Source organism: Zeugodacus cucurbitae, chromosome 6 (genome assembly GCF_028554725.1).
Source record: "Zeugodacus cucurbitae isolate PBARC_wt_2022May chromosome 6, idZeuCucr1.2, whole genome shotgun sequence".
NCBI classification, from domain to species: Eukaryota; Metazoa; Arthropoda; class Insecta; order Diptera; family Tephritidae; genus Zeugodacus; species Zeugodacus cucurbitae.
This window is the reverse complement of record NC_071671.1, coordinates 48,002,540-48,025,226: the sequence shown is the minus strand read 5'-3', so window position 1 is coordinate 48,025,226 and position 22,687 is coordinate 48,002,540. Positions and strand designations below refer to the sequence as shown.

General features: G+C 31.9%; 1 protein-coding gene across 4 annotated transcripts in view; it reads left to right on the top strand.

Annotated features, from left to right (window-relative positions):
• The window catches only part of Nckap5l_0 (Nck-associated protein 5-like), a 237,595-nt gene extending 218,805 nt beyond the window's left edge, over window positions 1-18,790 (top strand). For all 4 annotated transcript variants that reach the window (XM_054235112.1, XM_011191771.3, XM_011191770.3 and 1 more), the window contains 5 exons: window positions 8,685-8,737; window positions 14,244-14,313; window positions 16,562-17,119; window positions 17,187-18,026; window positions 18,114-18,790. In XM_054235112.1, the coding sequence (XP_054091087.1) occupies window positions 8,685-8,737; window positions 14,244-14,313; window positions 16,562-17,119; window positions 17,187-18,026; window positions 18,114-18,341 (1,749 nt within the window). In that variant the 3' untranslated portion in view covers window positions 18,342-18,790. The remainder of the gene's footprint in view (window positions 1-8,684; window positions 8,738-14,243; window positions 14,314-16,561; window positions 17,120-17,186; window positions 18,027-18,113) is intronic.
• The last annotated feature ends 3,897 nt before the right edge of the window (window positions 18,791-22,687 follow it).

Genomic DNA, 22,687 nt, shown 5'->3' with positions numbered 1-22,687 from the left:
ATTTTTGCATTATTTATTCAAGAAAAATATATTTTTATTATAATTTTATGTGTTCATTTGAATTTTTTTAAATTTAATAAGCTTATAATATTTTTATATCATTTTTTTATTAATTATTTAAAAAAATATATTTATTTATTTATTTGTAATTTTTTAATAACTTAAAACCGAAACTTCGCTATTATAATATTTTTATTTAAAATAACTTTTTTATTGTTAAATGTTGAATATTTAAAATGTAAAACTGTGGTCACTCTAAATTATTTAGCAATCAGCTCGAAACGGAAGCTTCTATACAAAGCAATCTAATAATCATCAACGCTTTGACAGTTGTGGCGCTCCACTACTCTCCAACACTCTGCATAAATGTCAGCACAGCCACAATAAGTCTACAACATTCATAATTCATTTTCACAAATCCCAAACAGTCACTCATTTGTAGCCACGCTGATACATAGAGAAGTAGATACTATTTATACAGAGTCCATCGTAAAACAAAAGGAAACAACAAATGTTTCGTGCAATTCAGCTGCGGCTTTACAATCCATTGAAACACCACCAACACCCAGTGATTTTAATGTTAATGCTTAATGTTAATTAAATATTACGCATGTTCATATTTTCGGAAAATCTCTTCCATACATTTTCCCTAAAGCCTTGTGTAAAAAGCCAGCCGCATCTACTCAAGCTGAACGCAGACTATGTGCAACAATAACAACAAGTATAAAATTTAAGCGCTTCCGCTGTGGCAGGCTCAACGAACCAAGCAACCGACCAAACAACCACCTTGGCACCCACACCAAACCAAACCAAAAACAACAACAACAACAAATAAATATAAAAAAAGGTCTTTCCCCGCCCCGCATTGTGATTGCATTCGTCGACGCACGTGCACATGCCACACGCAAGCGGATATAGCCGCCGCCCCGCCTCCATCACCTTCTGCTAAGTTTCCTTTCCTTCTCGTCTTCCAAGCCTTGTTGTTTGCCAAAGTCAGCGAAGCCAAGCGGATTTGTGCAATATCCACTGTTTACCACCCGCCCACACTCCTCCATGTCACTCACTTGCGCCTGAGCTAGCTGTGCGGTATGCTCAGGATTTTGTCAAAACATGGACTTGGCATTATGTTCGCACCAATGCAACATGTTGCCAGGATTTGTTTTGTTAATTCGTGCAACTGTTTGAAAATTGCCCCGAACAACAACCCTTGTGAACGGCATTCAAATTTTTACACAAAATTTGGAACGAAAAAAAAAATGTCTTTTGTTATTGTAGTATTACCACTCCAACAACATAAACAATATCGGCAATGCACCATAAAGGGCAAAATGGCAACCCCTGTTGCTTTAAATCAAGTGCTTGTCGTGTGCGAGTTGTGAAGTCCATTTGAATACTCATCAAATTGATATTTATGCAGATGCACACTCGCAACCCACACTCCACATACAACACACAGATTCCACACACAAACACCCACACTCCAGTTACTTTCACAAATTTTCGTCTCAGGCGCCTGCCGGACTGAGTGACTGGCTGTCCTGTCCACAGGATATGCTCAACTGACACTTGTAATTTATTTTAATTTCGCTTTCCCTCCTCATCCACTCTACCACTCACCTCCTCAGCGAAGCGAATATTCATGTTTTTCGGCCATCGAAGTTATCGCTTATGATTTGGCCATAGAGGACGTCAGCTTATGGCTCATATGATTCATTTATGCTAATTAAGGCAGCGTGCAACCGACAAGCCGCCATGGTAGCTGTGCCTATTTGAGCGAATGACAATGCGGCATTTCCGAAATCTGACTGATTTGTTTGGTACAAATGTGACCCCCCAGTGGGGGTACATAGCATTAACTTGCTAGCCGAAAGTGAAGCTGACTGGTGGTTGCTTTGAATTTTGTTGGGGTTGCTAAGCCACAGAAGGAGTATATTTGTATTTCTATTTGCTCCAGGCTATTTTTTAAGCTATTCAATTATACGTATATTTCTAATGATAAATTGTTACAAAATACTTTGCATTTAACTTCGCAATTCAAATATTCAAATGAAGTGCTTGACATGTTGTCTCTGATTATTGGGGAGTTGCGTTAGTTATTACGCATTTGCTTTGTTTTTTTATAATTTTAAACTTGAAAATTTCTACAGAATTTTCTCTTTGAAAATCTGCAATCAATATTACGTACTCATTTCTCCTTGAGTATGTCCTTTCGACGAGAAGTTCTGTCATTCTGAGCACTCCTATGAGATTTAGAACCAGATTCTTATAAGCATTATCAATGAAAAGTTAGTCGTTAACACAAATTATCGTCGGAAAAAGTGTCAGTTCTAAGAATTTTTCCTTTCGGTTTTCCTCCTTATTTATGCTATCTAAAGTTATCTTTACACTGGTTGATCTGTTCACCTTTTCCAGTACATTTGTCCGGAATTTTAAGCAACTTTAGTTATAGAAGAAAATAATCAACTTTTGGATCCTGTCACCCGATGTTTATAACTGAATTTTTGCTTGTAGATAACACTAGTTTAGTAGTATTAACTATAGAGTAAAGATTTATTTTCTTTCAACTATTATTTCAAGAATTTCTCCATTAGTTTTTTGACTGAGATTATATTTAAGATCTTCGAGAGATGTAGATATAAATACACGATTTCAATAATCCCGACATAAATATGTATGTATGAAATCCCATCGGGGGGTCTAGTAAACGGGCCCGACCAGATTGTTATCTGACCATGTACTACCAACTCGGTAGAATTCTGCTAAATAAGGTGGGGAAAATTTTTTATAATGTTACACCAACAACAAATATAAATTACTAAAGCATCTTCAAATTCGAACTCCAAAATATATTAAACAAAAGAAGATCATCGTTTATTATAGTTCCATCGATGTTTCCTTCAGGCGCAAGCATTATACTATTGTAGCTTTGAGTAGGTATAATAGATCTTCACTGATTGTATTAAATTTGTAGTATAGTAGAAACGACACAATATGTCCCCTCATCACTTATGGTATCGATATATAGAAACTTGTAAAAATATCTATAAAGATCTCCGATTTATGTCAACTTTGGTCTATGGTTGATGCTTCGACATTCCTGGCGACTTTTTCTATCATAGCCCTAGACCGTCCGGATCCTGCATAACCGTGTTGTCTCTTTCAGACGAATCGTTATACAACTTAAAGATGTAAGATCTCTACTTTACTCAGTTTTGAATCTGGTAACTTCATAAAAGTCGGAAAAAAAACTGACTTTTGACTACATTTGTCTTCTATTTATATTATATGAATATTTGATCTCCTGATATCGATTGTTCAGATTTAGACAGGGTTGCATTTACGAGTATATACGAGTTCTCAGCGGATACAAACACACCTCTCATCGGACTACACATCCCTTCACAATTCAAAGATACTTGAAACCACTCATTCCACTCGCAATAAAAACTACTCGAATAACATATTGTTAACATTTGTTTCAATCAAAAATAATGGTCTCACTCAAACTTATTATAATTATTAGGGAGAACACTGTACTATATAAAGCAAACAATAATTAAGTGCTTCATTACAAAATTAAACAACTCAAATAAATTTTCCACAAGAAGTACAAACCCGACACGCAGCATCCAAACTCTATACCCTCATCGCTCTCCTTAATATAGTATATAAATACGCACGAGCATACTTCGGTGATTATAGCAAAGCAAATTTCAAAAACTGCACCCAAGAAACCAGTTAGAAAATAAATATCACACTAACAGCTCCATAGCAGGCTTAGGCTGAAGAAGCAAGAACTCCAAACCAAAGACAGTGCGCCAAACAAAGTGGCTAGGGACGACCTCCAGCCTGCCGGCTTGCCAACTCGGCTGTCATGTCATGTCAAACAAACATGTCATTTGCTTAGCTACTGTGTCTTGCGGTCTCGTGTTTAATCTCATTGCTGTGGAGGCTGCACCCACACCCACAGAGCGGCGGCGCCACCAATGCTGCCCCAACCGCTTTGGCTTTGGCGCCAATCACACCACCAACAAGAGATTACCCGAACGGCAATACTAAAAACAAAGTGCTTTGAGTGTGTGTGTAAATACAACAACTTCCACATTTAGCATAACAAAGTGATAAAATAATGTAAGAAGAAAAACGCTCAGCACAGTAGCGCAAACACTTGCGGCACTTGACGGCAGCCAGTCTAGTGAATCGTGTAAGAATTTTACGACAATGATTTTTGATGACTTTCCTTTGCTTTGGTTGCCACTTGTGGTATTGGCTCAATGCTTACATATTTACATATATATTTACTTACAACCTTATATATTTTTTTTGTTTTTGTTGAGCTCCACTGGTCAGCAGTGTGTGTTGCTTTTAATCACATGCGTCTACAGTTGTGCATAAATATTTTCTTTTATTTTAATATCTGACTTCCGCTTGACTAAGCACTCTTACTCACTTACAACACGCATAAATACATATTAATGACATTACGCATTCACTCAGCCGCTTGACAACTTACATACATCCACCATGAGTGTTATTTATAAATTTACATGTATGTATGTAAGCCACTGTAGAAATACACATAAACATATAGAGATACAGATATACCACACGGAAGCCAGTTGCCAGTGATTCCCAATCACTTATTAACTATATACCATAATAAATTGGGTATTCTTTACTACTCCCTATAAATTTAACGAGTATAAAGAGTAGTTAGAAATCTCTTAGGAATGAATAAATAAATAAATAAAATACGATATAAATGATTTTTTCATGTCGCTAAAATTAGTCATGAGTGATATTGAAAGTTTAACCAAATCACAGGCTTCAATAATTTATGATTTGTAAAATTAGTACAGTAATTAAAATGCAAGTTTTCTCTCCTACCAACCTACTTCATAATCTTCTATAAAAAATACTCGAGCTGAGTAATAGTCAGAGAAAACTTCTTGGCACAAAAAAATGATTAAAGATTATTTTAACAAGCAAAGAAAGTAGCTCCGAATAAATACAGCAAATATTCGTTATTTTTGTGAATAACATTATTGTAATTTAGTGATCTATTACCAAACCAAAACCTGCTTTCATCTATAATCCATAATGGACTACAAAGCCTGGTTGAATATTAAGGGGGGGGTTAAGGTTTGACAACTTTTTTTTTCATTATTTTTTTTTCTGAACCATCAACATCTCAAGAATATTGTGTTAAAGTTTTAGGTCATTCGGAGAAAAACTAACGAAGTTACAGCAGGTTGGATAATGGTACCTCCAGCTACCTGCGTTGAGTGTACAAAACTTTGAATCGATTTTCCCAAATATGTCATTTTTAAAGTCGGTGACCAGCCTACAGAAAAAACTACTGCATCGATCGTTTTGAAATTTTGAACAAATATTCTACATATATATGGCTCTCGAATGACGTCGAGTTTTTCCAAAAATTAATTACTAACAATTTTACAATAACAAATAGGTCGATTTTTTCGTCTAAAATCGTCATTTTGGCTTGAAAAAGGTACCAAAAATTGTTTTCGATAAAACTTTATTTAAGTATCCTTCAAATGTTGTACTTTCATATAATAATAAGTAAAATAAACCTACAGCAATAATATTTTCTAAAAAAATTCATAAAAAAGGTCTTTTTTCGACGAAACAAACCTCCTAGAAAGTGGTGAGACAATGATATATTCGAACTCAAGTGATCTCAGGTAAAACCAAAAGCGAATACTAACGAAAAAATTTTTGTATTGCATCAAAACTACAGTGTAACTTCTCTAACTCGAATCACCATAATCCACAGAAAAACTTCGAATTTTCATTAAAACATAAATTTTTCAAAAAGCTGTAAAATATGGATTTATACACAGTTTTATTTATTTACATCGCATAGAGTTTCATGTTCATACGTTAAAACATGTATTTTGTAATTTTGTTGGCTTCGGACGTCTGTATCCATGCCTGTTTTACATGATTTATGCAATCCATAAGTATAATATCATATTTTTTGTACGCCTCCATACGATATAGAGAAACTCTTTTAAAATTCTACGCCGATAGAGAAATTTTAAATTTTGTATCCTGCTCTGGTCGAAAAGTTCGATGTATGGAAGGAATTTTGTATGCAATTTGCCTTATATTGTCACTTCTCTATTTATTGAGAACTTCGAGTTATGGAGGAAATTTGTACGAAAATTGGTTTTCAAACGCTATTACCAACTCAAAAGTTCAAGCTATGGAGACCTTCTGTATATACATATTCAATTAGCGGAACATTGAGTTCCAAAGAGATATGGGAGGGTAGAGAAATATATGGAGTTTGTGTTCAATCTCAAAATATATTTAATTGAAAAGGTGTATAACTTAAAATTGTTCAATAATAAATTATTTATGCCTCCCACATTGAGCTTAAATAAATTTACAAATTCTGAAATAATAAATTAATTTTACTTAAATAATACTTGCTGCAGAAATGTTTATCGCCATATTTGTTATGCCGATGAATGTACAATTATTCATTCTTCTAAGTCATACATATTTATTTTATTTGTTTGAGACTATTGTAGTAGTCGTAGTGTTGATGGTTTTTTTGTTTGGAATTGCCTGTCATGCCAGACGATAATAAATATATGTATGAGTATAATATATATTCTTATAAATATTTATACAAAGAAGGATTTACATATAATATAAATGTACATTTTTGTTATTCATAATTCGCAATAAAAAAGAAATAGAAAGAAATTCTGAAATCACATTCGATTCCCATTAATCTCTTGCGAAAGCAATTTAAATTGTGCAATAAACTTCTGCTGCCTTGGACTATATAGAAACTCTTGTATTTTAGCAAATAAAATTTTTATTTATTTTTTAAGACACCTACGAAACAATATTTTTTGCAAGACTTGCTTAAAATTTAAATTTAGCTTTTTGATCGTAATATTTATATCTCTCAAACGAACATGAATATCAAGAACAACACAAACAACAAAAAATATCTATTTTTTGTAATGATAATTTAAAAATAAAATAAAATAAAAATCATCAGACCCTGAAGAGTGGCGATTCGAACAATCAACTCATATTAATGCAATCAAATAACGATAACATAAAAATCGCTTAAATCAAGAATTTTCTACATAATTACTCTGTTGAAGCTTTCACAAAAAAGGAATTGAAGAGAGTCTCAACATAATTATAATTATATATAAATTGCCACAAAAACGAACCTCGCCGTTGAAAATAATCATCGGAATGCCAAAAATCGTATATTTATTCTTCATTTTTTGCATTTCAAATAATTTTGTTTTGATTACGAAGAAAGAATTATTATTGGTTACGAGTAATTAGAATGAAATTTCCTTGTTTAACAGTCACTCTTAAAAGTGCTAATCGTTTTCATGAAAACCTTTTTTTTTGTCAAAATTCGAATTTATTATTCATTATAGTTGCTATGGAGGGCAATACATCGATTTTATATCCATCTTTCTAAAAAAAGATGCATGTGTGCTTTAAAAGAAGCCTCAATCCCGGCGATAATTTCATTCTTCCTTTGCTAAGCTTATTGCCGGCAAGCAATTTATTGAGGTCTAAAATATTGATAGATGCTGGAGAATCCTATCTTAAAGCTACACTGCGATCATTGTCTTCATACTCATATTGCATATACGAAAGTTCGCAAATTACTTATGAATGGTTGCTTCGCCAAGCGCTGAATTCAATTTTTGATAACAGCAACATTTTTTTTTTGTTCTTTCAAAAAATTTTATTTTATAAAAACACTAAATTCGTTTTTATCCAGTTCATTAGTTGCATTATTTTCAAAATACCAAAAGTTCAGTCACTAAAAACATTTTATTCTCGAACGAATTGCTCTATAGCTGTGAAATTTATACGAGTGTGTTTTGAAGGTCAAATCTTCAAAACATATGGATTCAATTTTAGGGGCACACTCTCATTGGAATAATACGAAATTTTCAGCTTGTCTGGTATCTAACGATTTGTTTGTAATATTTAGTATATAGAATGAATTTGAATTAGAATTTTATATACTAAATGTACTCAAATTTTACTTCTGAAAAAAAAATAAAAAATTCTTCCCTTACTGCTTATACAGTATTCATGTTCACTTAAATACATTTTAAACTTTATTGTCCAACATTTATGACCATTCAAGTCTTCAGATGCCTGTCACAATTATCATGACACGGAACTATCACAAAATAGGAAAATATTAAAAAATGTTTCCAAGTCATAAATTTAATTACAAAACACTATCGACTGCCGTTAAGTGTTTTAGAATTTTCATTTTAGAATTTTTACTTGTTTTTTAGCGCTCGTAAATGTCAATCAAATTGACATTTTCTTCGATTTTCCGCCACGGTCAAGCTTATAAAGAATCGTATATACATTTTATTGTAATTTTTTAATTGATGTGCGCACTTAAAGTTATGTAAATGTCTTTTCCATTTACTCGACTGTATATACGTATTTATATGTGTATAATGCTCGTGTAAAACTGTAAATAATTACGAATTTTACATTGCATCGCGTCAACTTTTTATGACTTACCAATCATGGTGTCGCAGCATTTTATGATTATTTCCATTGCTTTGTGATTACAATTTTTAACTCTGCAATAATTACATTTTAAACTCATATCGCGTTTTGTATTTTTTTGTTCATTACAGAGTCATTGTGTGTCGCCGACGTTCGAGAAAGAGCTGCGGGAGCAATTGGATAAGTGAGTTTTTTGTTGTTTTTCAAATACATAAATGAATATAATACTTATACTTAATTTTTTATTTTTTTAAACTAATATAAATCAAAATGAGTGTTTTTACTGTATGTACAAGTATATTTGTATATAGATAAGTGCAAGTTTGTAGGGAATAATTTTAATTCTCTTTATTTCTATATTTATGTGTCTAGAAACAATCATAAAAACTATTTGGTATATAATAGATAATATTTATGATAGAAGTTTTTCTCATGAACAATTTGCTTTAAGCAGATACAAACTATATCTTTATAAGCGTTTCAGACGTTATTAATCGAGTCTATTAGCATTTGTCTAGACTATAAGCTAAAACAATTAAAGAAAATTGCTCAAAAACTAAAAGAAACTCAACATGGATTGGCAATATAATTATAGCTATATAGCTGAGATCATAGTTCAAAAAATTCGAATAATTACAGAAGTTACATTTCATATTCTGAAAGGTATAAAATACACGAAGGCAATGAATGGATTGGCACAAAATAAACTAATTAAATAAATCGATCTAGTATGATCTATAGAAATACAAGATCTCATCTCTTACATAGAAACATATACCAGGAATACTTCTTTACGAAATTGCCGCAATATCTATTTAATTTGAATAATATATAATCTTGATATGGATTTTTATGGGTTAGGATCGTTTTGGTACTGAAGAAAGTTAGATTTCAGTGAAACTCAGAAGAATTTTCACATTAGTTTTTTGAAGCGAGAACAATACCAAGAACTTAAATTTTCTTAAAGCAAATTATAGATAAAAAATACAATTAGAAAAAAAAGATAAAATTATCTTAGATCTGACTTCTGAGCACTTCTAGTATCTGAGAAATCCTGAATTAAAATTTTGTAAATGAAAAAGAAAATTGACATAAATCTTGTTTCTTGTACGATTAAATAATTAAAGTAAAATGATAAAAATCTTCACCGTATCATTATAGGTTGTCTCTGTTACGTAATAATTGTCTTAATTTTCCAATATGCTACTCAATAAGAAAAGTGATTCTAAGTCGATATGTATCAAAGTCCTTTCACTCTATCAAATATTTTCTTGAAAATCATATTTAATAATGCAAATGATGTAAAGAAGATTATAGCATTAATATTAGAATCAAGAAACCTGTTTTTGCCTTTCGCACATTGGCGACTCCATTGTTGATCAGATATTTTTTACTATTCATAATTACATTTTTTGATTCTTGATAAGTTGGTAAGTTTCATCAGTTGATTGCTATCAATAATCACCACTAAATTTCCAGTGTGTACAATCACACGCAGAGTTGCATTCCAATTTCAACTCGATTAGAAATTAATGCAGTAAAATAAGAATTTTCTTTTGTATGGTAAAGCATTCAAAACCAGCGCTTTAATCGAACAAAGGCCGGTTAATTGGTCAATTAACTCCTGTGCGAAAGGCTTTTAGGTAATTCTTTGGATTAAAAAATTTAACAAATATATTCTGTTGGAATTATATCAAAATCAAATACCAATGAATCTCGTTTTCTAAATAAATAATTTTTTAACATTGAGCTTTCAGACGATAGAGTAAATGATTTATGAGTGCTGTCAATGCTGTTCTATGTTCTTATATTCATGCTCCTTTTCATACAAGTCATTGAACCTCTTGAATTTATCATTGAAATTTCATAAGAAATCAACTCAAACTTATTGTTCCGAATAATAGTTTTTATACTACGGAGTAGTCAAAATTTTGACAGTCTCACAGAAAATACTGTTTACTTACTGATTAGGCTCGCATATCGCTTTTCTGAGTCCTATTAAACGTAGGAAATAAAAAACTGGAACGATTTTGACGACATTTTTATAATTCTTAACTACTATGGCCTCTCTTAAGTTCGAGTTTTTCTGCAGAGAATTTATTATCTGTAATACCTATACCTACATATTTTAATTTCCGTTACTGCTTAGATATTTATATGTTTATAATGCATCTGAATCTCAATTTAAGCTGCAATCGATTTCATATGCAATTTACAACTAACCTAACCAATGAAATTACGCCTAATTTTATTGCAATCTCAGTATATTTACCGCCAAATACTGTGAAAGCTAGAAAACTGCAACCTTCCAGCTCACCAAGCATTTTACTCCACCCAAACTTTTTCGCTAACGAAACGAATAATAATCAAAAATTTCACCAAATCATATGTGGTTAAGTATGTTATGTGTGATGTGAATAGTTTATGTGCCGAATGCAAATTTCGCAATTACCAAATTACCCAGTTGACCTATGTATATACCCCCGACGCTCAAATCTAATATTCTACGAAATACTCGTACACTCGGTGCCGCAAAGTGAAAAGTTCGTAGTGGCTTCCGCCCTCAGGACTGCATTTGACCTGCTATTTAAGTAAATTCAACACTTAACAACATTGGAGCGCAAAGTACCCTTAAGGGTTGTCCAAAATTGGGTATAACCTAAAATATGTGCACACACACGGACACATGAACAAACACTTGAAACAGAAACTCATAACTACAACGTAATTACATGAGAAAATTCATCATACCAGTGCTTATGGTGCGGTTATTTACGGTGCTTTTCCGCACATGAGTAAATTGCTCGTATATAAGTATATGTACCCATATGAGCACCCACATTTGGGACCGCAAAATTTGGAAATTGCACTGCTAGTTACTCTGTAAAAAACAGAAATGTGCCTATTTGCGCAAATATTTCAAAAAACCATATATACACAAATACACAAATACAGGCAGACACCCACCCAAACATCCACTTGCAGTCATTTCCTGGTGATTTTACAGCTCTATCTCTAGTCTCTTTAGGGCAATTTTAAATTGTTGAGCCGCCCAAATAGTAGCACAGTAGCATTTATTGCAGTTAAATTTAGTCACACATACATACATATGTACAAACAAACACATTATATACATAGACATACTATATATACAGATTTAAATGTGTATGTGCTCCCTTGTAAACTTATGTCGACAAACTAAATTATCAGCACTATCTCTTGGGCTCTATGGAGTTTACTACTGTTTTATGTGGTTTATTATCCACGGCGTAGGCCAAGTAAATACTTTTGTACATTTGTATGTATATACTTTCACACATAGGAACAAGTGAATGTTGAAAATGCTATAGCCTTAGGCTTAGTTAGTTATAATTTCGTCAATTTAATGGGCGTTTTGTAGCGTAAAACTTTCAACCACATTTGTGATGCTTATCTTTGGAGAATTTAAATAAACTTGGATATTGAAATTTCGATGGAATTTGTTGAAAAAATTTCTCGCATTTCTTTCTTTCGATAGAAAATATTACAGAAAACTGTGCTCTGGAGGCTATTCAATAACACTCGACTGGGTATGGTATCAAAATAATATCTTTTCGGAATATTGTGCCATAAGTAAAAGAAAAAACAATGTTTCTTCCAAAGATGGCCTCCAATATCGAAATATTTGACTAGGTATTTCAAAATTAAGATATTCCCATTTAGCTTATATTTTCAATATAATTTTTAGATCAGTAAAAACTGCTCAACTCTGGGGAGTATCAGTCTAGACGAAGATTATTTATCTTTATAGAATCACTTCAGATAGCTTTATTGAACATCAAAATGATCAATTTATTTGAATATTTAGTCTGTGCTATAATTCGAACTATTTTTTCTTATATTAATTATATATAATATACATATGTATATGTTTAATCCAAACGCTTACTAGGACGCTTACGAGCAACTGTTAAGATGTATTACTTAAATTTTACCGACACTTGGTATATAGCTAATAAATAAATGTCAATTCAAAATATTCTATAGTGAAACATTTAAAAAATAAGCTGGTTGGTCGGTTGGTCGAGAACCAGTATAGTTATTAAGGTTAAGTCAGAATAGAAAAAAAAGAAGCTCGTGAGCACCAATATTTTTGAAGATCATAGGCTTTTTGTATAGATTATACTACTACTAAGCCTCTATTCATAATGAAATATGAATAAAATGGCCACTGGGCCATAGAATACCATATCAAACTCCTATCGACTTTTGTTATATAAACTAATATATTTTATGGGTGCGTAAAATTTAAAAATAAGCCATATACACACATATACAATACTCTCAAAGATCGCAAGACTTTCTTTCTTAGATTAGAGACATTATTATTAATTTCCAGGGAATCCTTTTTTAGAATCTTTATTATATTTAATCTTTTGATTAAATTTGTATACTCTCGCTACAAAAGTTGCCAAGAGAGTATTATAGTTTTGTTCACATAACGATTGTTTGTAGTCATAAAACTAAACGAGTTAGATATAGGGTTATAAATATATATATCAAAATGATCAGAATGTCGAGACGAGACTAAGCCATAAATAAAGTTATAAAAGTAATTTGGTACACACGACCGTTCAAGTAAAGGTCATATTTGGATGTAATTTTTTTGTGGAAGTGGACGTGTCCCCACCCCCAAATAGGTTTTTTGTATATTTCTCACATACCACTAAAGCTATATAAACAAAACGTTCTGCAGTCGGTTCCCTTACGCTCCCCACCATACACCATGAAAATAGTTGAAATCGGATGATAACCACGCCCACCTCCCACAAAAAGGTTTGGTTGAAAATTACTAAAAGTGCGTTAACGAAAAACGTCAGAAATACTAAATTTTACAGAAGAAATAGCAAAAAGAAGCTGCACTTAGATTTTCAGACAGATTTCAATGAAATTCGGTATATAATATTTTCTTGACATCCTGATGACATGGATAAAAAATTGTCGAAATCGGTTCACAACCACGACTACTTCCCAATTTTGAATTCCATCTTATCCCTTTACTTTATAATATATACATAAGGACCCGTAAAGATCGCGGAATAAAACTTTACACAAATAGTGTATATGATTTGTGGCATCACTTGTGAAAAAAATGTAGAAAACGGACTATAACTTTGCAATGCTCCGGATATCGGATATGAAGAACTCAGTGCCTTAGGGTAAGTTTTCCCCGAAAATATCGGTAAATCTCTCAGATAATTTAATGTAATTCAGAGGAAATTCTTTTCTTCTAATAGTGTGTCTATGTTCCAAAAATTATTAAAACCGGGTCTTACCATCTCCTAGATCCCATATACCTAATTATAGGTTTTTCAAACATACGGTGGGCTTTAATCTGCATATATGTATTGGTTAATATGTGAGATATCTTAGCAAAATTAAGTGAGCGTATAGTCTTGGATATAGTGTACCTTGCTGGTGAAAATGAATGAAATCGATTCAGGAATTACTTCAGCCCTCATATCTATATATGACGATTTTCGTCTTTCTATTAAACTTTATACCGAATTTATGGGTAAATTTGTGTGTTATCTTAATAAAACTTCGTCAATAAATTGCGAGAGTGTAAAACTTAGGCTTTTCTTACTTGTTTATTTATTTCTTTATTTTTAATATTTAAAATACTAAAAGTTATTTTAAATTCTTTACAGCATGAATCGTGTGATAAAATCGAAAGAACGAAAGCAAAAACAAACATGTCCAGGACACAAAACATTGCAGGTAAATTAATACTAATTTTGTTATATATTAAAAGAAAACTAATATTGAAAATTAAGAATACTACAATATCAATTACCAATAAATGTTTACCAATAAATTAATATATTAATGTATAAATGATGCTCTAGTAACTTTATGTAATGTTAAAGTTAGCCTGAGTAATTTAAAAATATTAAATCTTACAGTCAGAAATAAAATTTTTTGCTACAACAATATCCGAGTTCAATGTTCGTGGATAATATTCAACGACTGATCCAATAATTAAATCACATCCGCTAAGTTAAATATTAAATTTCACGCATTCGTTTCAGTAAGCAAGAAAGCATCATACATATTGGCCACTTGAATGCATACATTAGGGTGGTGCTTTTATTGGAGCTGCAGACGCTACCAAAATTGCTCTTAAGCCTCGAAACACGTACTTCTCGCGCAAGAAATTAAGTCTTGCGATTACTTTGTCGAATATGCTTCCCCTAACCGTCTCGGTATAAACTTAACTATTTCAAAAGAACAACCCTAATAATACACTTTACGAAATTAATTACGCAAACTGTATTTATGTAAGACTATCATAGACTATCATTTCAACGCATCGGAACAAGTAAGGGCCGCCATATGAAAGCCTACTTCAATTAACCCTTTATAGCATCATGTGACAGATATGTTACAAACCCTTTTAGAGGGCACAAAACATAGGAAAATTAATTTTTCCCTTTTAAGTATGATATACCAGCACTGTCAAACTCCGTATTTTTCAATTTTAAAATTCTCTGGTTTATTATGTATTGGCATCATTTATAAAACGGTACTTTCTTTTTCGATATGGTAAAGTTAGTGAATGCACGTGCTTGCAATTACCGAAAAGATAAAAATAAGAAAATTTTCAGTGTTTTAATAAAATATTTAGTGGAAAAGTTCAGGTAGTTCACTATTATGTTTAATTTCTATAAGATAATTCGAAAAATGTTCACTAATACAATATATAGTGAAGTTTAGGTTTGTACCATTTCTGTAACATTGAGTAATAAGGTAATAAGCAAGCGATGCCACGTTCGTCTATTTTTTCACTTTTTAGACCTTGCAGTGTCTAATGCTTGGCTCTTATACAAAAGAGCTCATAAAGAAAAAAAAATAGAGGGCAATCAATTGTCATCTGCTGATTTTCGTTTAGAAGTTGCCACGGTGTTGTGCAAATTGGGTACAAAGTCCCCTATGAAACGAAGTTCAATTCCTCTTCGTTTCAAGATACAATCTAAAAAGCATAAGGGCCCAGCCCAACATGTTCCTACTATGGCAGTTTGGCAAGATCAAGTTGGACACTGGCCGGTATGGGCAGAAAAACGAATTCGTTGCAAGCGTCCAGGATGTGTTGGAGTATCACAAACGGTATGTGAAAAATGTGTTGTGACTTTATGCTACAACAAGCAAAACAACTGCTTCAAAGAATTTTACACTTCTTAAAAACATGTAAATATTCACGAAATACAAATATTATTATTGAGCTTAGAGACGTTTTTACATAACGTGACATATCTGTCACACACCCTTTTTTGTTGTTTTTCACCCCAAAAAAAAAAAAAATTGTTTAAACTATAAAACACGTATTTCATTTCTATCCGAAATCTATTAGAAACGAAACAGTTTTTCCGTTTTTACTTAGTTGAGTTATAAAGGGTTAACACATTGCCGACTTGTTGATTAAAGATATTTACAACTATCAGCTGTAGTCATACAACAACACCAAAAGTTGTACGTTTTATCAACATGAAATCTGAGCATTTGCCACTAACTATAGTTACTAAGTCGCCAATGACGTTTGTGTGCTGTTAAAATTCACAAGAACTTTTCAAATCGATTGTATCTGGTTAAATAGGTGCTAGAAATAGAATACATTTAAGAAGAGAGAAATGTGTTTAATTATGACCAAGATGGATTGCTTTTTCATAATAATTGTGCCAGTCTACTTGACCAGTTTATACCAGTTGTTTGTTCGATTCCCTTTTCTCGAATATTTAGAGAATACAACAGCTAATAAGAATGAAGTGATCTTAAAAGGCTTTCAGTCCTCAAATACTTTATATTCCGATCCAAGAAATCGGATTCATCATGTCAACATTGACTGAGGTCTGGGACGAGGTCTTCCTTTTTCACAATATAATAACTCTAGAATTTACAGCTGAAATTTCATTTTCTTCTGGACAGTTTCAGTTCTAAATATTTCTCTTCCTCTACTTTCATTTTCCACCAGACCCGCATCACCCACCAAGAGACCCTCCTACGTTCCATGCAACAAGAGAATTACACACTCAAACGAAGCATACGTCATTACGAACGCTGTCTGGACGATGTCATGCGCAAAGTGGTGGATGCCATTGTGGCAGAGGATATTCTACGCGAAGAAGTCACCATGCTTAAGAATCGGGTACGTGATTTGGAAGCGCAAAATGCGGCGCTCTCAGCAAGTCCAGCAAAAGGACGTGACGAAGGCTATTGTACAATGAGCAGTGGACAACCGCAGCCATCAAATGGCCACCTGGAAGATTTACCAGAAGAGCCAGAGCAGTGGTTACTGCCAGCCGAACCGTGTTCGACTGAAATGGAAGACTGGAGCATGTCGCAAGAGGAATTGCCCGTAGTGACGCTGGACGATGGACAACAAATTTTGCGCAGCGGACGATTGTTGACCAATTTGAGGCGGCAAAATGGTGAAAACGAGTGGATGTGGAATTCGAATGATTTCCTCACATCGACTACGGCGGAGACGGATTCTGAGTCTGAGGCGATATCCCAATTGCTGCAACAAAAGGTGAGTGTGACACGCGAAGTGGCATATGGAGTACTTATTACTAATGCATATTCATTCTCTTTGACAGATTGTTTACTCTGAAGATGAAGACATTGCGCGCACCGAGTTCACCAATGAGTTCTACAAACTCGTCGACATACGTTCAGCCTCGGCGCGCAGCCTGTTCTCCTACATAGAAGGCGAAACGGACGATGAGGATGACGACGACGAGGAAGAAGACGAAACGTCTAGTTTGTCGAAGCGACGTGTGCGGCTGCGCAGCAAAACCGCCTTAAATGGCAACCGACTGAAAGCGGCCAGCCCGACGCCAAGCGAAGCGGGACGCGCACAAGTGACCAGCTGCTCGTCCAGCGAATCGGACGAACAATCGCGTTGTACGACAACGCAACACGAACTGAACGGCAGCACCATCGAAGGCGGCATCGAAGAGGAAATGGACACACAACTGTGTGGCAACGAAAGCAGTGATATCGAAATCGAAGACTTGCAACTGGAAAACGAAGCATTGCAACAGCTCAACGAACAAGAATGCATCGAGGCGATCATACGCACGGAACTGCGTCGACCCAACACCACTGGACCCACGCTACCCATGGTCAAATCCAAATCAATGTTGCACAAAACCGAAAACGAACTGAATGGATTGCTACGCCAAGCGGCAAACACGAACGGCAACGACAGCAAGCCGCCGCGCGTGGTGCGCAGCGAAAGCGTTAACGGCGCCGTCGTTGGCGGTAGCGGCAACGGTAGTGGTGGCGGCATGAATCGCGGCGGTTCCGCGAGCGCACACAAGTTGCAAGAACGCCTGCAACAGCGACCGGCCAACTCGTGGCGCAAAAGCAGTGGCTGGAAGCGCGTACCAACCACACCGACTGGTTCGCCCACAGCGCCGTTGTCACCGAAAAAGGTAAGCAAGCAAGCAATTCAGATTTGTTTGCTGATGACTAAAATTGATATTAATTTTGTTAATTTTTTCTTTTTTCTCAACTCACAGGAAGTGAAAACGGAGATTGTGCGCAACTGTGTGAATGGCTTGCCGAAAATACCGCCGACGCGTATACCAACCAGCGTACAACAACAATCGCCGCCATCGCCAAAGCAAAACCAAAATGTCGCATTGCAATTTGGCGAAACGCAAACGCGACAACAACAACAACAACAGCCAATACGAAAATCCAAAATTCCGCCACCAGTTCCCGTGCGTCGCTCGGGAGCGAGCTAGCTAAGTACGGTAGAGGGTGTAAAATAAAAATAAATAATATTCAAAAACAACAACAAATAATAAAAAAAAATATTAAATAATAAAAATACAAATAAAATTATACCCGTTATAGTAGTATAACATGCCGTTACGGTTGTTGCGAAATCCACAAGTTAATTAATTTAAGCAAAATTTATATAAAAAAGACTTATATGTGATATTTGAGCGAAGAAAAAGTACGCAAAAGTAGTTATAAAAAAACAAAAACAAATAACAATAACAATAAAAACAAATTGTTGTATAAACAAGTAGAAGTAACAATGAAATAACACCAAACGTGAAACTAACTGCCTACTCTACAAAAACAAAAACAAAAAATAAGAAAAATAATACTAAAACTAACAACAAGAAAATAATTAATTAATTACAACTACAATTTTGGCATACAAAATTAATTAAAAAATTTAAAATTTTTTTCCAACTATTGTTAGGCATTTACAACTGAAAATCATATGCAAATCAAGCAAAGTAAAATTACACTGCCTACAAATTGTCTGTATCTACTACTTTATATAAAAAAAGCATATATTTGTAGTTAACGCGTTTTATATATGCATTTACATACATACATACATATGTATATATTTATGTATTTAAAAAACATTGAAATTAAGTAAAGTGGTTTCCACTATTTTCACCACACTCCCTCTCTTGGTGGGGAGTGCTCACATTTGGTTGCAGAATAGCGAAAGCCAGCGCAGTTAGTGACGCATACTTTCAACTCACACACACATACCTAACAGTTAATTCCTTTTAAAAGTACACATATTTTCCTATGTATAAGGAATATAATGTTGGTATGTTGAGCGGAAGTTGACTCGTTGGTTTTATTTCGAAACGAAATTACTATATAATGGGCATTGTACATACATACATACATAAATATTATTTGGATAATGCATTTGCTGTGCATTTCTTAACAATTTTGTATTTATTATAAATTGTTATAAATTTATAAATGCATAAATATATTTAATATCACGCATTGAGTGTTATGTGGCAGACGTGTTGTCAGCTTTATTGAGTACTAAAGTGTTGAATAATTATTTTTTTTTTAGAAAATTTGAATTATGTCAATTTTAATTAATATAATTCATTCAATTTATTCGAAAAGTTGAAAAAAATAACAATTTTTAAACATAAGAATAGAACACACATTTTTTTGAAATTAATTTATAAAAAAATTGCTACTTTCTGCAATTTCAATTATATAATTTTCTGAATATTTAATAATTGTAATATTCTAAATTAATTTGCTAATTTCATTCTTTTTAAAATGTGAAAATTAAATAAACTTAAAATATTTTTTTTAGTTAAAAAAAATTAAAGTAAAAAAATAACAATATTAAAAAAAATAATAATTTTTCTTGAGTTATGGAATAAAATATATTTTTTTAGCTTTAATTTCAAAGAAATTTAAAATATTTGTCATTAAGTTCTATAACAATCGCTTTATATTATTTTTTTTTTAATTCTAAACCTTAAAAAAATCAAAGATCGCATTATATTAAATAATATTATTTTTTTAGTTTCAAAAATATGTTCTTAGATTACAAAAAATATTTGTTGGCAACACTTTGGCATATAACACTCATGGTTTATTGTATGTAGTGCTCTAAAAATTAACACTTAAATTCGAAACATAAAATTTTTGTAAAATATGAATTCAACTAAGTAAAATTAAACACGATAATCTGACTTTTTAGGGATTCTGAAATAATTTAAAATATCAATGAGAGTAATATGATTTTATTTTTTGTATAAAATTATGATAAATAATTAATAATATTATTGGTGATACAAAATTTATTTATTCATAATGGAAATTATAAACTATATAAAGTATTTGAGATAAACTGAGCACTTTGGTATAATTTTTTATAACTTAAAATGGAATAAATTTATAATTAATGAGTATTTTTTGTTTTGATATGAAATATGTAAATATTATTGAGATATATTAATGATTTGAATTTAATTTAATTTTTTTTTTTTTGTATTTACAATCAAACAATTTATACAAATGAATTCAAAATCTCTATAAATTGTATATAAAATAATTAATTGAACTGATATTAAGGCCTTTATAAAATAATATTTCCGTTAGTTTGTAGTATAAAAGCCTTAATAATAATTTTTATTTTGGTAAATGTGTATCAAAATTATTAGTTTTTCAACAAAGGAACAGAGGGTGTAAAGCATGTAGCTGAACGAATGGCAAAAAATCTTATGTCTCATCATGTAAACTATTAAAGTTAAGTAGTCTTCCGCACAAAATATTCAAACGAAATAATAAAACAATTCAAATAAAAATAGCATATAACGGTTAGAAACACATTAAAAGAATCAATTAAACACTCACTACACCCAGTAGTTATGTAGTAGTCAATAAATATAAACAATAGTAACTTTAATTGATCTAATTGTTATAGATCTCTGAATTTTAGGGTTTTTTTGAACGAACGCATAACAATTTGTAAACGATAGCAAACGAACAGACGAACTAAACATCGTTAAAGTAACCGAAAGAAAACAATATAGTAAAGAAAGTAGTGTGAAGAAAAACTAATAAACTCAAGTCAACAAACAATAAACTAAATTTATAATGAACTAAAAACAACAAAAAAGTATAGTACTGCAATAGCAAGTAAGAAATGAAATTAGCATAAAAACATATTGTTATAACGGTTTCTACATAAGCATTACAAATTATATACATATATTCCATGCAAATTGTTAGCGGTACACCTACAACGTATCTAAAAATATTAAAATGAAAACTGAAAAAAAGTAATATTACAACTAAAGACAATGCGTAATTGCAGCGTGAAGTGCAAAAGTAGAGACTTTTTGTGTATAAACTCTACACTGTCACCAAAACGTTGCATTTGCGGCATTTACCAATAGGCAATTTGTGCAAGAATCCTACTTATGATGCAATTGACAACAATATATTCGTAAACAATAACAATACAAGTGCATAAGTATTACATACATACATTTACTACAGCATTTACACACACACATATGTACAAACATAAGTCATGTTGTGTGAAAATTAAAACAACAAAATATTTACAGTTAAATAACAATAATTACGTATTAAAACACAAATTAACACTAACGAAATACACACAAACATACATATATATACAAGTATGTAAGGAACAATTTAACTACTCTACTTATTTACCTACAGAACTACATATGTACACACATACACAAAAATATGTAAACATGTGAACATTCAAATTGTTTGACGCAGTTTATTCCCTCTTTCCTGTCTTTCTCTCTTGGTAGCGTAGTCAGTACAAAATGTTAAACACTAAACACTACTAAATTACTATACTTAATTATAATTATAATTATTGTATAAACAAACTACACTAACTGTCAGTCTAAAAAGTTTATATGGGTTCATAAATAAAAACTACTAAATACCTATATATTATAAATTATAAATTATATATGCGTATTTGTATAGTTTAATGTACTAGCGACGTTAAAGATCTTAGATTTAGTAATATAAACTGTAATATATTATATACTATTTATAGCTCATATATATATATATATATTTAAGTTTCTCTCCTTGTAGTTAGTTGCTAAAGTTTACCTACTTCATACTACATACTTGTATACTATTAAATACTACTATATTTTTTCTGTTAAAACATATATTTTTATTTAATTTTAATATATCTCTTAGATATTTATTTAAATGAAAACTATAAACGTAACATTTATGAAAAATGAGAATAATATACATTAAAATACATACACTGAATGAAAATCGAACGAAAAAAATAAAATTAATAATAATAATAAAATAAAGAATTGCGGTTGTTTTATTGTACGAGACGCTGAGGTAAGTTTATTAATGTCTCTTAATATTGAAGTAATTGAAAAACACAACCCCACACATGCCGACCGCACTAAAGGATTATAGAGCTATTTGAAATTCACTTAACTGAATTTCTTATAAATATAGAACAATAAAAAATATATTTTTTGATATATAAAATTTTCAATATATTTATTGAAATTTCATAGAATTTATGAATTATGGCACCCACCAGCAATAATTAAAACAATCCATAAATTAATTTCATTATTTTTCCATCATCTTCTGTACTTCAAATACAATCTTTCCATCCTTTTTCTTTACTTTCTATGCTTTTACTAACATCCCACGTATTATTCTTACATTTTAAATAAAAAATGTATTCTTTTTCCTTTTTATTTTATTTATTTTTTTTTTTAATAAATAATTTAGTATTTAAAATCACAAATCAAATATTATTTTC